At 38.2% G+C, this 13,279-nt stretch overlaps 1 protein-coding gene across 3 annotated transcripts in view; it reads right to left on the reverse strand.

The window, feature by feature from the left end:
* LOC127570264 (calcitonin gene-related peptide type 1 receptor-like) overlaps positions 1–13,279 on the reverse strand; it is a 76,118-nt gene that overhangs the window by 25,933 nt on the left and 36,906 nt on the right. For all 3 annotated transcript variants that reach the window (XM_052015622.1, XM_052015632.1, XM_052015642.1), the window contains exons 2-3: positions 4,359–4,451; positions 3,296–3,443 (exon numbers count right to left, since the gene is read on the reverse strand). In XM_052015622.1, coding sequence (XP_051871582.1) covers positions 3,296–3,443; positions 4,359–4,418 — 208 coding nt within the window. In that variant the 5' untranslated portion in view covers positions 4,419–4,451. The remainder of the gene's footprint in view (positions 1–3,295; positions 3,444–4,358; positions 4,452–13,279) is intronic.

Here is a 13,279-nt window from a genome sequence, read left to right on the forward strand (position 1 = left end):
AAAATCAGTTTTAGATTTCTAAGGATTTGAGGTCAGAGTTCTACTTTTTCCAGTCATCAATTGAAAGGGAAAGCCTGGTGCTGGGCCCAATCGCTTTGCAAGTTTTCACTGCATTGCTCTCAACAATTGTGATGAAGTCAGTAATGCCAATGGAATACCAAGTTAATACAATAAATGGAAATTCACTAAAAATAATTAAATATTTAATTAATATTTGAAAGAATACATTGATCTTAGTTTTTAAATAGCAAAATAAATCTTAGTGCTGATGAAGAGTTTGTATCAAAACCTCATGTCATCCTATCTCCTTCTATAGATGTTTACTGATCTGCTTTATATATCCAGCATTTTACTTTGTTTCAGATTCCCAACATTGGTGCTTTTTCTTTCTGGTGATAAGAACCTGCAGCAAAAAACTGGACAATGTTTGGGCTTGGGCTGCCAAGGGGAAGGTAATGCCATTCAAGTGCTTAGCAATGGTTATCTCCAACAAAAGAGAATCAAATCTTTTCCATCTGACAGTCAAAGACATTGCCATTACTAAATCTCCTTTTGTAGGAGTCACAATAGACCAGACACTTATTGAGTTATCAATATGGTTACAAAAGGAAGGCAGCGAGGATGACTGCATTTCATTCTGCAATGATTGGCTCACATCCTGACTTCTTAGTCTTTACAGTTTTGACGTGGCGCAAGTCAGGGCTATGAAGGAATACATCCCACTTGCCCGAATATATGCAGTTCCAACAAAACTCAAGAAGGTTAACAGCATCTAAGATAAAGTAGTCCATTTGGTTAGCACTCAGTTCATGGAACTACTCTTTCACTTTCTCCCTCCCCATGGCTGCAGTGTGTACCACCCTGAAGATTTAGAGAAGTAACTGGCCAATAACCTCTTTGTCAGCACAGATTAAATCCCCAGCTACCCAGAAGGACAAGGGAACCAGATGCTCTGGAAACCACTAACTCAAAGTTCATTGCCTAGTCACACACCATCTTGGTGTGAAAATACATCACTACTTCTTATACTGCTGGATCAAAGTCCCGGAGCACCTTGTGGGAATGCCAGTCTTGAAAGCAGACTGCAGCAGTTCAACTTGGCAGCTCACCACCACTTTCTCAAGGGCATTTACAATTGAGCAATACATTGTGGCCATGCCCACCATACCTGGATCCCATAAATGAATACAAAAGAGTAACAAGAGTTGGACATTAAGCCTTTGCATCTTCTCCGACATTTAATTAAATCATAGCCGATTGTGATTTCAACTCTTATTACCTGCTTTAGTTTCATATTCATTGTAACCCTCATCAACAAGAAACACCAATTATCCTGGCATTCATTGCTATTTTTGTGGATTTTGGGAATGCAAGAGAATTCCAAATTTCTACCACTTAGTCTCTTGTTTAGTTCTTATTCTTAATACAGTCATACAATGTGACTCAGCAGAAGATGAAATGGAGGTCATAATAAAACCAGAACAGAAATGCTGGAAGAACTCCACCAGTCAAATAGCATTTGTGGAAAGAGAAACCGGTTAATATTTCAGGACAATGAACCTTCCTCAACATTAACTGGTTTCTGTTTCCACTAATACTGCTTGACTAGCTGAGTTCTTGCAGCACTTGCTGATTTTGTTTCAGACTCCAACATCTGCAGATTTGTTTGTTTTGCATCAGTGGAGATTACAATGCTTGTTTTATGCATCTGACAAGTGAATTAACTATTTTGTGGATATTTTGATATTTTAATATTTTCTTGTGATATGGGCAACAGCAGAAAAGCTGGCATTTATTGACCTTCCTTAATTGACCTAAGAAAGTCACAGCTAGCCTTCATTTTGAACTACTGCAGTTTGTGCAAAAGTGCACCCATGGTGCGGTTAAATCGGGAGTTCCAGGAGGCTGTGTAAGTTTGAAGGTGGGGGACAGGAGAACTTGATGGTGATAGTATTCCATCATGCCTGATACCTTTCACCTTCTAGGTCATTGAGAATATGCGCTTGGGAAGAGATGTTGAAGAAGTGAGCAACAAGTTTCCTCCTTGTATTTCAAGTGAAGGACAGTGAAACTCTTACTTACATTGGAAACAATACTTCTGATCCACTCTCCTACCTTCCATATAAGTGTAAGGGAGCAACTCCCAGGAGTCTCCCAGCTGGAATCTTTGGAGCTGCAGCCAGACAGCTGGTTATCAACACAACCACAGTATAAATGCTGTCAAGATGCCTTTAGCATTTGAACCAACAATCATTTACAAAGGGGGACCAGCACACTTGAATCCAGGACTTCACAGAACTTTTTTTCCCCACATTAGATCACTTTTATAGCCTTTGGAAGTAACGGTACTCAGATCCTAGTGATATACATTAGGCACAATTATTTTAGTTACTCGTTTGATGCCAGTGCCCGAGCTATGCTGCTGGTGCCACAACAGCCTCTAAGCAAATAAAATATCTGTGAGAGAAGAGCTTGCAGCCCATTCAATGGCAACCTCAAGCTAGTTGAAGTTAAAAAAATGCTGCAAATAATGCCAACAGTATTCCCAGTCACAGTGAGCATGATCAGGGCATTGCAGTGTGAGTTAAGCCTGATAAGTGCATTCCTGTAAGAGACTGAAAATGATTTTATGGACATAATTTTTCCACATCTATTCTCCATTCATTGCATACTTATGGTGAAATTATAGCGGGAGGTTGCTGTAGTTTGAGCCCAAAGTTCTGTTTCCTCCATTCTTTAACTAAGCTCAGTGTTCTGAGTACATTAACTTTGTTTGTTGCACAGTTGAGTGCTTAGAATGAGCCCAGACATACCTATAATTCACTGAATGATGGTTTTGCCAATCTGAAATACTTTGAAATAAATATGGTTAAAAGTTTTGCTTTTCACAAGTGATAATTTTACACCTGTGCTGCCACACCCAAGCTGAATTCTACAAACTCCCAGAGCTGGCCTGAGACCTGTTGCCTGGATCTGATTTGGGCAGCAGACGAGTTACAAAACCTGGCTGAGTGCTTCATATCATGACTAGTTGCATAGCAGAAATAACCCCTCACACTAATATTAACTCCTCGATCATGCCAGATCCCTCAAATTTAGAGCATAAAGCCAACTGACCATTTGAACTGCAATAATATCAATAAATAACTTCCTTTACAGTTAATGTAAAAAATTAAGAAACTTCAGTTGCATTGGTTGAACAGAATGTGCTGCTGGGTGATGGGACAGAAACCTGAACATAAAAACAATAACTGACACAACAGCACTGTTTGCAAACAGTTATTTCTTGCTTTACCATTTCCTGTGTACATGGAAGCCTGCATAATCTTTTGGTAGCATTCGTATTGTGCAGTCATTATTTTTTCCCTGGTGAAGCCAAGTCCATTATATCCTTGCATTGGCACACTCCCTGTACTGTTATTCATCCGGGCTGCGGCAAACAGCTGACAGAAAACAAATGCAAGATTAGAGACATAAAAGAGAGGAAATTTGTTCACAGTTGTTTATGCTAAACACTCAATATACTAATAAATGCATGTTGTTACCCTGCTTTTGAAGTTCAGTTTCATTCACTTCAATTGAACTGAACTTTACAAGTGGAGTTCAATGTGTAGGAACTACTGTATTCATTGCCTAATGCAAATGGCCGAGAATAAATCTCCCTCTCTCACCCACAATGCTACGGGTCTGTAGAGGAGACAGTAAGCTAAATTCCCAGCAATCATGCATCATTGTCAGCAAAAATTTGTGCAATAAATGGAGTTTTTTTAGGTTGAGAAAGAAGTCTCTTATGTACCAGGAAATGGATTTATTAGTTTGCTGTTTCAATCTGTAAACTATAATCCACAGGCCATTGACCCAGCTCCCATAGCAACCCCACCACCATCACCCTGATCATCCTCATCTTCTGTAAAGTTTACAGTGAAAACCTGAAGTAATTCCCCAGACATGCTGTGATTTATTACCTCTGATATATAGCATTAATTCACTCTAATATAACTATTTTAACAAGTAGTTACTGGATAATTTTTCCTGAGTAGGTGGGCATGAAGGTAAAAATCCATTCTAGCAAACATGTTGAAGTTTAGGGACATTATAGACAAAGCCAGTGAGTGTGGAGTGAGGTGTGTTTGCATCTTATAACAGTAAATCTGGCACATAAATAGTCTGCAAGACTATACAAACAATGTGTGCCTTCTACACAAATGATGCAATTCTCCTATATATATGCATATCATAGTGATTAGATTTACATTGTGTACACTACAGTAGAAGATATGAAGCTCAAATGAGAAACGCTAAATTATGATTAAATATATAAACAAATTGGTTTAACTGCAGAAATTTTGAGGGCTTACCTTTGAAATTGAAATAAGGAACAAAATCTGAAACACCAGTTTTCCTTTCATTGAAGACATTGTCTGGAGTAATTCACTATTGAAAATGACAGCCTGTAAAAGTGATAGAAAAAAATAGCCTGAGTGACAAACAGCAACTGGAATATATTAAAATAACACTCATCATAGAACAGAGATTGTACACTTTTCCTGCTTGATATCACATATCATATATCATAGAGATTCTACATTTCCTGCTTAATATCACAAAACAAACCAATTGTGCATTTTCCTGTTTAGTATTATACATCAAACTGATTCAACAACTCAGAATAAACACTGAATTTACCAGTCAGCTGTAATTTAATGAAAGGATACAACAGGGAAGGTTTCATAAATGCTTTCCTACACAACAGAACCAATGCACATCTTTTGATTTCAGATTGATATCTATATACTTTTAGGCAAACATAGCAGAAGAGCAAGTGTCGTCGTTATCCTGAGATTATTTTTTCTTGATGGCTTGAGTGGTACAGCAGAAGAGCAGCCATCCTGGTGATCTAACTGTCTAACTATGATTGTTCACTGCTACACACGCACGCACGCACGCACACACACACACACACACACACACACACACACACACACACACACACACACACACACACACACACACACACACACACCTGTTTTGTCTTTCCAAAGATGAATCCCAAATACTTTCAGGCATTAGACTTAACATACATATCATTAAATCCACTACATAATCCACAGCTCCTGGAACTCTTCATGACTGACTCTATAATATATACACCAGAATGTTGGCATCCTCTTGCTGCTTAGCAGCAAGTCACCAAACTCTTTTATTCATGTTACATTCTAAATATATACACATAACCTGGATGTATGCCAAAATAATTTTGCACATTCAAAAGAAGAATATTTGAAGCATTTATAAATCCATGTGCTTATTTTACATACTATCACTCATTTAGAAAGTATTTTTAAATATAACTTTTTAAAGCACAGAGGATCGATAGCATCTTTTTAAATAGGACTATAAACATGTCAGAGAGTACTCCAAAATGTGTGATTGATGTGCCAAGGGCCAAAGGTCTTCCCAAGCATGTCTGCTGTAAACAAGTAACATTATTTATAAGGCTTCTTAAAGAAGTGCAACAGTGCTTTTTTTTCTCTGTCCTAGTAGCAATGAACTTGAACATTCTGTGTGGCAGATGTTGATTGTAATTCAAACTCTACATGGATTCAGAAATAAGATCTGAGAAGGATGAGGGTTAAGAAATTCTGGTTTGCAATGTTATTTAGATAAAGGGAAAATTAGTGATCCCATCCACCATGCTTAAAGAGTTTTGTCTACTATACCACAGCCCTGATTCTTGGGTCTTTGGGTCCCTACAGGGTACATTATAAGTAAGAAATTCAAATAATATGTTTGAAAACTTGTCAAATGATTTTTAAAACCCAAACAGATAGGCAAATTTCACTGCTGTTTTCTACACTAGTAGCAACAGCAAGACTAACTGATAATATTAGCAACAAGTCAAAACCACAGACCCTTCTATAGGTGGGGTAGGAGGTGGCAGACAGGGCAGGTGGATTCTTAGTTTGCGAGGTGCTGTGCTCCTTCCATTGTTTAAGTGGTGCTTCTGTGTGCTCCCGATGCATGGTCTCAAGGTTCTCAATTCCATTCCAATTATACCTTTGCCATTTTGAACAATCATGGGACAGAGATCATAGGAACCAGTGGAGATGTGATGTTTCGTCAAGGAGGCTTTGAGTACATCCTTGAATCCTCTTTTTCTCCCTAATAACCTCTTTGCCTGATAGAACTTGGAATAGACTGTCTGTTTCAGAACAATGGTGTTGGGCATACAAACGATGTGGACTGTGCAATGTAGCTGAATGTAAGCAGGGCCTCACTACTGGCAGTGTTGTCCAGGGAGAGCACACTGACATTAGTTTGCTTACCCTTCCAATGAATTTGGAGAATTTTTTTGAAGAGCATTGGTGGTATTTCTCCAGGGCCTTGAAATGCCTGCTGTAAGTAGTTTAAGTCTCAGAAGAGTATCAGAGAGTTGGGGTCACCGCTACCAGGTAGTTCTGGGTGTCACTCCTTCCTTAAAGGCCAGTTAAACCTGATTAACAGCTCACACTTAGGACCAAAATATTTAGGTCCAGCGGTCTCAGGATCAATGCACCATCATCCATGATCAGCTAACTGAACACAATATAGATTCAGCCTCCTTGAGCAAAAGAACAGGGAATTTTTGGAACGCAATGCTGGGATTGGCACCTAGTGGAGTAGGAAATTATGACTGCAACACTCATAAGCAGCACTGGTTGTTGTCTTCAACACTCCTGGTGGCTCACCATGGGAAGCAGCTATAACAACCTTCAAAAAACCTGCTGAATGGGTAAATGCGTATCGGTGAAATAAATTAGCATGCTTGAAAGATGCTCAAAAAATTTAAATAGGTATAAGGAAGGAACAGTTTACAGGAAACTGAATTTATTTCAGAATCTGAAGAACTAATGCACTTGGAACTGAGGTTGGAGAAAGAAAAATAACAGCTGGTGTGGTTTAGGAAAGAGGAGTGTGATATCAGGGTGAAGTTGACATTGAATGAGATCTTTCTAATTCCCATAACCATACATTTTCATGGAATGAATGAGCCATTCTAGCGATGGATGCTGAGAAAACAAAGCAATAACTTTCCTGTGGTATTCTATGGCTCACTTACAGCTTACGAAATTTTAAAAAAATAATTTGCATTAAACATGCTGGGAATTATTATTTTCCATAGCAGAAAGAAGCTACTATAAGATGAAACAAATGGTCTCAACTCTCCAAAGGCGGCTTTCCCATTGTTGTAATATTTCTTCTAAATAAGAAAGATATTATAGATGCCAGAAGTGGGTCTTTAAATCTTAAATGATTTGACATTAAACTGCTTTATGTCTAACTGGCAGTTTTGAGCATTATTTTATTTGACAATCCTGCCTCTTGGTTTCAATAGAACACCTTACACAGTGAGTGGAAACTGTTAGGCATAAGGATGATGCAACATGCAACCAGTTTGCCTAATATTATGTCATTTGCTAACTCCCCTTCAAGAGAATGCTGAATCAGCTCTTGCCTGTGGCAGACATCAGACTGTATAAAGGGTAAATGGATTAACAGATAATATTCAGCACAATCTCGCAAAGTGACAGAGAGATACAGCATGGAAACAGGCCCTTCAGCCCACTATTTGAGCCCGCCATCAACCGCCCATTTACACTAATCCTACATTAATCCCATTTATTTTTTATTCTCATCAACTCACTCCAGATTCTAGCACTCAACTGCACACTGGGAGCAATTTACTGTGGCCAGTTAACCTACCGTTCTGCGTGTCTTCTGGATGACCAGAGGACCCAGAGGAAACTCAAGTGGTCACAGGGAAAATGTGCAAACTCCATGGAAACAACACCTGAGGTCAGATTTGAACCCAGGCCACTGGCACTGTGAGACAGTGGTTTACTAGCTGAGCCATTGTGGACTGGTTTTAATTGCCTGGGGAGTTTTTGAGGAAGATTTCCACTTTCCTTGCCTTCACTTGATCTGGGTTTCTTTGCATGTTTCCCCTTTCTTAGTTGATAACCAGGCTACAGAGGAGGTGGGGAGGAGTGTAAGGATCTAAAACATTTCTTTGTCATGATGACCAAGAGGTTGGTGAAAACTTAATGGGTCAGCTGCTCTTTTCTTGCTCACAGTTTTTACCGTGCTCCTATCTTCACAGAGAATTAGCTAAATTTGAGATTCCAAGTACTTTATTTTGTTTAATGGGATTACAAGCCATGCCCAAGACATTTTCCCAGTTCTACATATGCTGTAGATAGTTCCCAGGTCCTCAGCATCAAGCTAATGATCTTGAGACAGTTGAAAGCTGACACCCAAACGATAAGGTAGAAATTATTTATTTACTTAATGATGCAGATATCAGAGTTCAAGTTTATTGTCACGGGCATGCATACCCAAGGTATAAGTGCCATGAAAATTACCTTTTAGCAGCACAGCACATTACAACCATGACAAACATAATTTACATAAATATAAATTAACATAAATTATAAGTAACTTTACACAACAAATTAAACAAAAATAAACATAATGACATTAGTGCAGGTTGAGGGAAATATAGTCCGAGGTAGAATTAGGGTTTTTGAGGTCGGTTCAAGAACCTTATGGCAGTGGGGAAGTGGGACAGAAGTGATTCAGCCCATTAATTATATTAAAATAGTAGCTGCCAATGGGTAATCCAGACAGCTAACCAAAATGACCTCAATCCCTCCAAGTGGCTCTCCTATTTTACTGAGAACTCTCCTCCCTCCAGACTGTCGAGCCGTTTGTAGTGACTTGAATATCATACATCAATATTGTTTTAACAAGGCCAGCTACCAAGTTAAACCAAAGTTCTGCCGCTATCCTCATTAGATGCTGCACTGGAATCACACCAGTTGCAGGTGCAGTCCAACTTCCAAGTCCCTGAATGTTAATGTTCTCTCAGCTAAAGATGCAAGTATTTTGGCGTCGTATGTTATCTGGCAATTGTTGTCACATTGCAGGAAATACAGCATCATTTATGATACATTAGAGTTCGCAAATTAATAAGACATTAGATGGTGCATTTTGATTCTATTAATAAATATTCAAGTAAAAGGAATCTATCTTAATCAATTAGGTATGGGCAACATAAACTGTTCCCTTATGAGATCCAATTGCAAGACAGTATAATGAGTGCAGTTAGTAGAACTGAGCAAATAATATCATAAGCACAGAAGAACTAGCAGTATGGAACTTTTATCCTGATATTTTTTGCTCAATTGTCAAAAGCAGTGCATTGTTATGTGAATGCTGTATTGCAGTGAAAGTTATAAAGCTGATTTACTTGATGCAGCAGCTTACTGACACTTGTGTGACTCCACGGAGTTGTAGGTCATGACACTGAGCTCCACTCTTCTCCTCTGACATTGTGGGATGCATCAAGGAAAAGCTCATCACCTCCCACAGGATGGGAGGGATAAATAGGAAATGGATCATGCTGGCTCAGATTCATTCACCTCTTGACAGCTTGTTCAGGAATGGCATTAGCAGAGACTGAAATATAGATTGCCTGCCCACCAATACAGTATAGGAATAGTGAGTGATAACAGTGGACCAGAGACAAAATACCATACAGCTATTCCCCTCTGGTGCTCTCAGCATCTCCTTGTGCCAAAACCCACATTAAGATTGGCACAGAGTTTATAAACACTAGAGCTGCAATCAAACTTGAAGAAAAATATAGAATTTCAACAATAGTTCAACATGGCCTTTAAAGCTAGTCTGGAACTGCAACAAAGTTATTAAAGGAGCCCCCTAATACTATTTTCTGGCATTACTCCAATGGTTCACCGGATTGTTTTCCCCTGGACATTTATTAAGACAACCAAGATAGTTATAAGGACAATCAATAAAAAAAAGAATTTTCTCTGTGCACTGATTGTTGTAAGGTCATAAATGTTTTTATAAAGAAGGCCTTACAACTTTACTGCACCCAGAGGACTGACGAAATCTTGCCACAGTGATACTGAAAGACAGTGAGAGCACTGAGTGCTGAATTTTTATGGGCTTGAATATATAGTATCATTTGGAGTAATTACAGAATATACAACCATGAAATAATGTGCATGCATGAGTCTGAAACCTTCACGTAATGCTTTAATATTCATATGACATGATTGAAATTGAGAGCTGTTTATGTGCAAACTTGAATATAAGACTATCATCCATAACCTTGTCATCTATTCGAAAGCTTGTGAAAATTTACAGTATGTTATTATGAGGACTCAGATAAAACAGAGAAAATCCAAAGCATTCAAGTTATTCTGTTCTAATATAATTCAGAGCACAAGTGCTTTATATAGACAACTCTGATAGAGTAATCGACAATTCACCCGAATGAACTCCTAAGCCAAAGTATACCTTCACAGGAACTCTTTGTTTAAATCTCATAATAATGAACAGATTCCCTAGATAGCTCTACTGGACTAACCTGAATCAGAGTATTTAAGCACAATTGTGCAGTTAATTCAAAATTATTCTAGTTCAATCTTTATGTAAACAAAACATAGCAGTACTTTGTTCTTTATGTGGTAACTCTAAAGAAGCCAACTCCAAAACTCTAAAGAAAAATCGGGGACTATGTGGGAGAGAAGGGCTAGATAGATTTTAGAGCAGGACAAAATGTCGGCACAACATTGTGGGCCAAAGGGCCTGTACTGTGCTGTAGTGTTCTATGTTCTATGTTAAGCCACATGGGATTCTTTAAGATGACTGCATGCAAACCGAACTTCATGAATATCTTCCACACAGTGCTCTGTTATTTGTAACACTCATGTACATATTTAGTGACACTAAATCTGTCGGAGGATATAATGTAGGAGAGTTGTCTAAAGTCAGTGAAATTAAAACCAAGATGTATAAATGACAAAGTTTCAGTGAGTATGTTCCTTTTACCAAATAAGTCAATAATATTTTGTTTTTAATAGTTAACCACAATCAGTCTGGGCCAATTACATCACAACGTATTGGCTAAAAATATTGGTTGAACAGCTGCACAATAGACAATTTATTGATTGCTTAGTCTTTCTTACAATTGCTTATTCTTGTTCTCATGATTAATCAGCCAAAATTATCTAAATTCATGTTGAAAGTAAGGTTGGAAGTGATGAATTTACTTTTACATACACACCATAGACTTGTTAATGATTGACCAAATAAAATCAGCACAATTTTAAGTTTAAAATAAATAAATATGTTCTTATACTGTTGTCTTATACATAAGCAGCTTATTATATTAAACCAAATTTAAAACTACTTTGATTTGTGTTTAAGTAAAGCAGTAAAAATGCCATTCATAAGAATCTTAACACTACTGCATCATGTGATGGTTACTTGGCACAGTAACAGTTACCATTTTTGGAGTGTTAATTTTTGAGAATGCACATAAAAGCCACACATTCAATGATCCGTAACTGGTAAACATTACGAATAAATAAGACATTACTTTCAGCTATGAAGTATTTCTAAACTGGCTTCAGTTTAATGTTAGCAGTTTCCATGATGGATTATAGATGAGTTAATGCAATAGAAAGTTTGATTTTATTAAACATAATATTTCAAATTTTAAAATCCCATTACTGCTAAAATGTTATAAATAAGGATATCAGCTTCATGAAATATTTAAGGAATTTTTGCCAAGAAATTCATGGCTTCTTAAGAGTATTTGCTCAAACATAACTGTGCGTGGGATCCTTGTTAGTTTGATCCCATATCACTGCGGAAAATTTTTGTGGGTGTACATCGAGGCATTGTATATGTAAGCAGCATGTTTCTCACACAATTGCGCACACTGACGTTCTGTAATTTCAGGAGTCACAAACTCACCTGTATGAATGTGCCGTAGTAGCTTGAGCTCTTAAAGTGACGGTGCTAAATCTCAGAGACATTTCAGGTGAACTGATAACTGATGCTGGTGTAGGTAACTACTTCTCCAATACAGAAGTGGAGGTCATGGCTAAAGAAGTGAACAACAATGCTCAAGTCCCCAGACACGAAAATAGAGATGTCTTCACCTAAATAATGATCAGAAATCTGATCCCTCATTTTATCCAACCTCTTCAGTGATGTACTCACCAAAAAGGATTGTTAAACTTTTTTCTCTTTAAGCAGCACATGCCTGCTTCATAGAACATATTGTATAGAACATAGAACACTACAGCACAGTACAGGCCATTTGGCCCACAATGTTGTGCTGACATTTTATCCTGCTCTACGATCCATCTAACCCTTCCCTCCCACATAGCCCCCATTTCTCTATCATTCATGTGTCTATCTAAGAGTCTCTTAAATGTCCCTGATTTATCTGCCCCCACAACCTCCGCAGGCAGTGCGTTCCACACACCCACCACTCCCTGCTTCCTTCAGATAGAGCCAGCTTTTCTAACTACCATTTAATCAGGCATTTTGGGTGCATTTGATTACAATTATGTAACTATATCATGATCAGAAAACGTAATGACATCATCACATACATGTATTGAGATGTAAGCACCAGTGGAGTGAGTTCCTTGCTGGTAAGGGTTGAATAAAGCAAGCATCCTCATTCAAAACTCCTGCGTCCTGCAACTATGATTGTCAGCAGACATTTACCAGAGCTCCGTGCCCATGGTCCACAATTGGTGATGAGGATTGGAAAAGTTAAAAAAAATAAAAACCTGAAAAATAAAGCAAGGATTGTGCCTTTAAGAGCAGAGTTCTTTACAAAAGTGGCAAAATCAGAATATGGCCTCAGCATTGAATTTCCTGACTCAGTAAGGGAATTTTGTGCAAGTCCTTTGGGTCTGCACAAAACTGTTTTTCCCAGCAACAATTATTCTTAATGCTACACTAACTGACTAAAGCAAAATTAAGCAAGGAATACAATGTAAGTCTGCATCAGTGAAACAGGCTGAGAGGATAGGTGCAAACACACAAGAGGCTTGAGTGTTGCAACAATGTTTTAGTGGGAAAGAGAAGACCATAGCAGCTCCAGTAAAAGCAGGTTTAATGGGCAGCCTGGGGTGTATGAGTCATTCATATCCTACATGGAGAGGAAGGACATGTTTCTCATGTCCAATAATATCTTTGAGCTGGAAAGCAGAGCTGAAAGCATGCAGACATTGTCTGCAGCAGTGAGGCGGGGTGGGGGGGAAGCTGGTAGAAGAAAGCAATATTGTTTGTAGAATTCAATCCCAAAATGTGTGGTACATTCATTAACTTCATAGCTCCTTGGAAAATTTGTTTGTGGAAACACTCCAGATCAATCCAAGCTGTCTGAGATAGCAGAGAGCTATAA

Source organism: Pristis pectinata, chromosome 1 (assembly GCF_009764475.1).
Source record: "Pristis pectinata isolate sPriPec2 chromosome 1, sPriPec2.1.pri, whole genome shotgun sequence".
In the NCBI taxonomy this organism is placed as follows: domain Eukaryota; kingdom Metazoa; phylum Chordata; class Chondrichthyes; order Rhinopristiformes; family Pristidae; genus Pristis; species Pristis pectinata.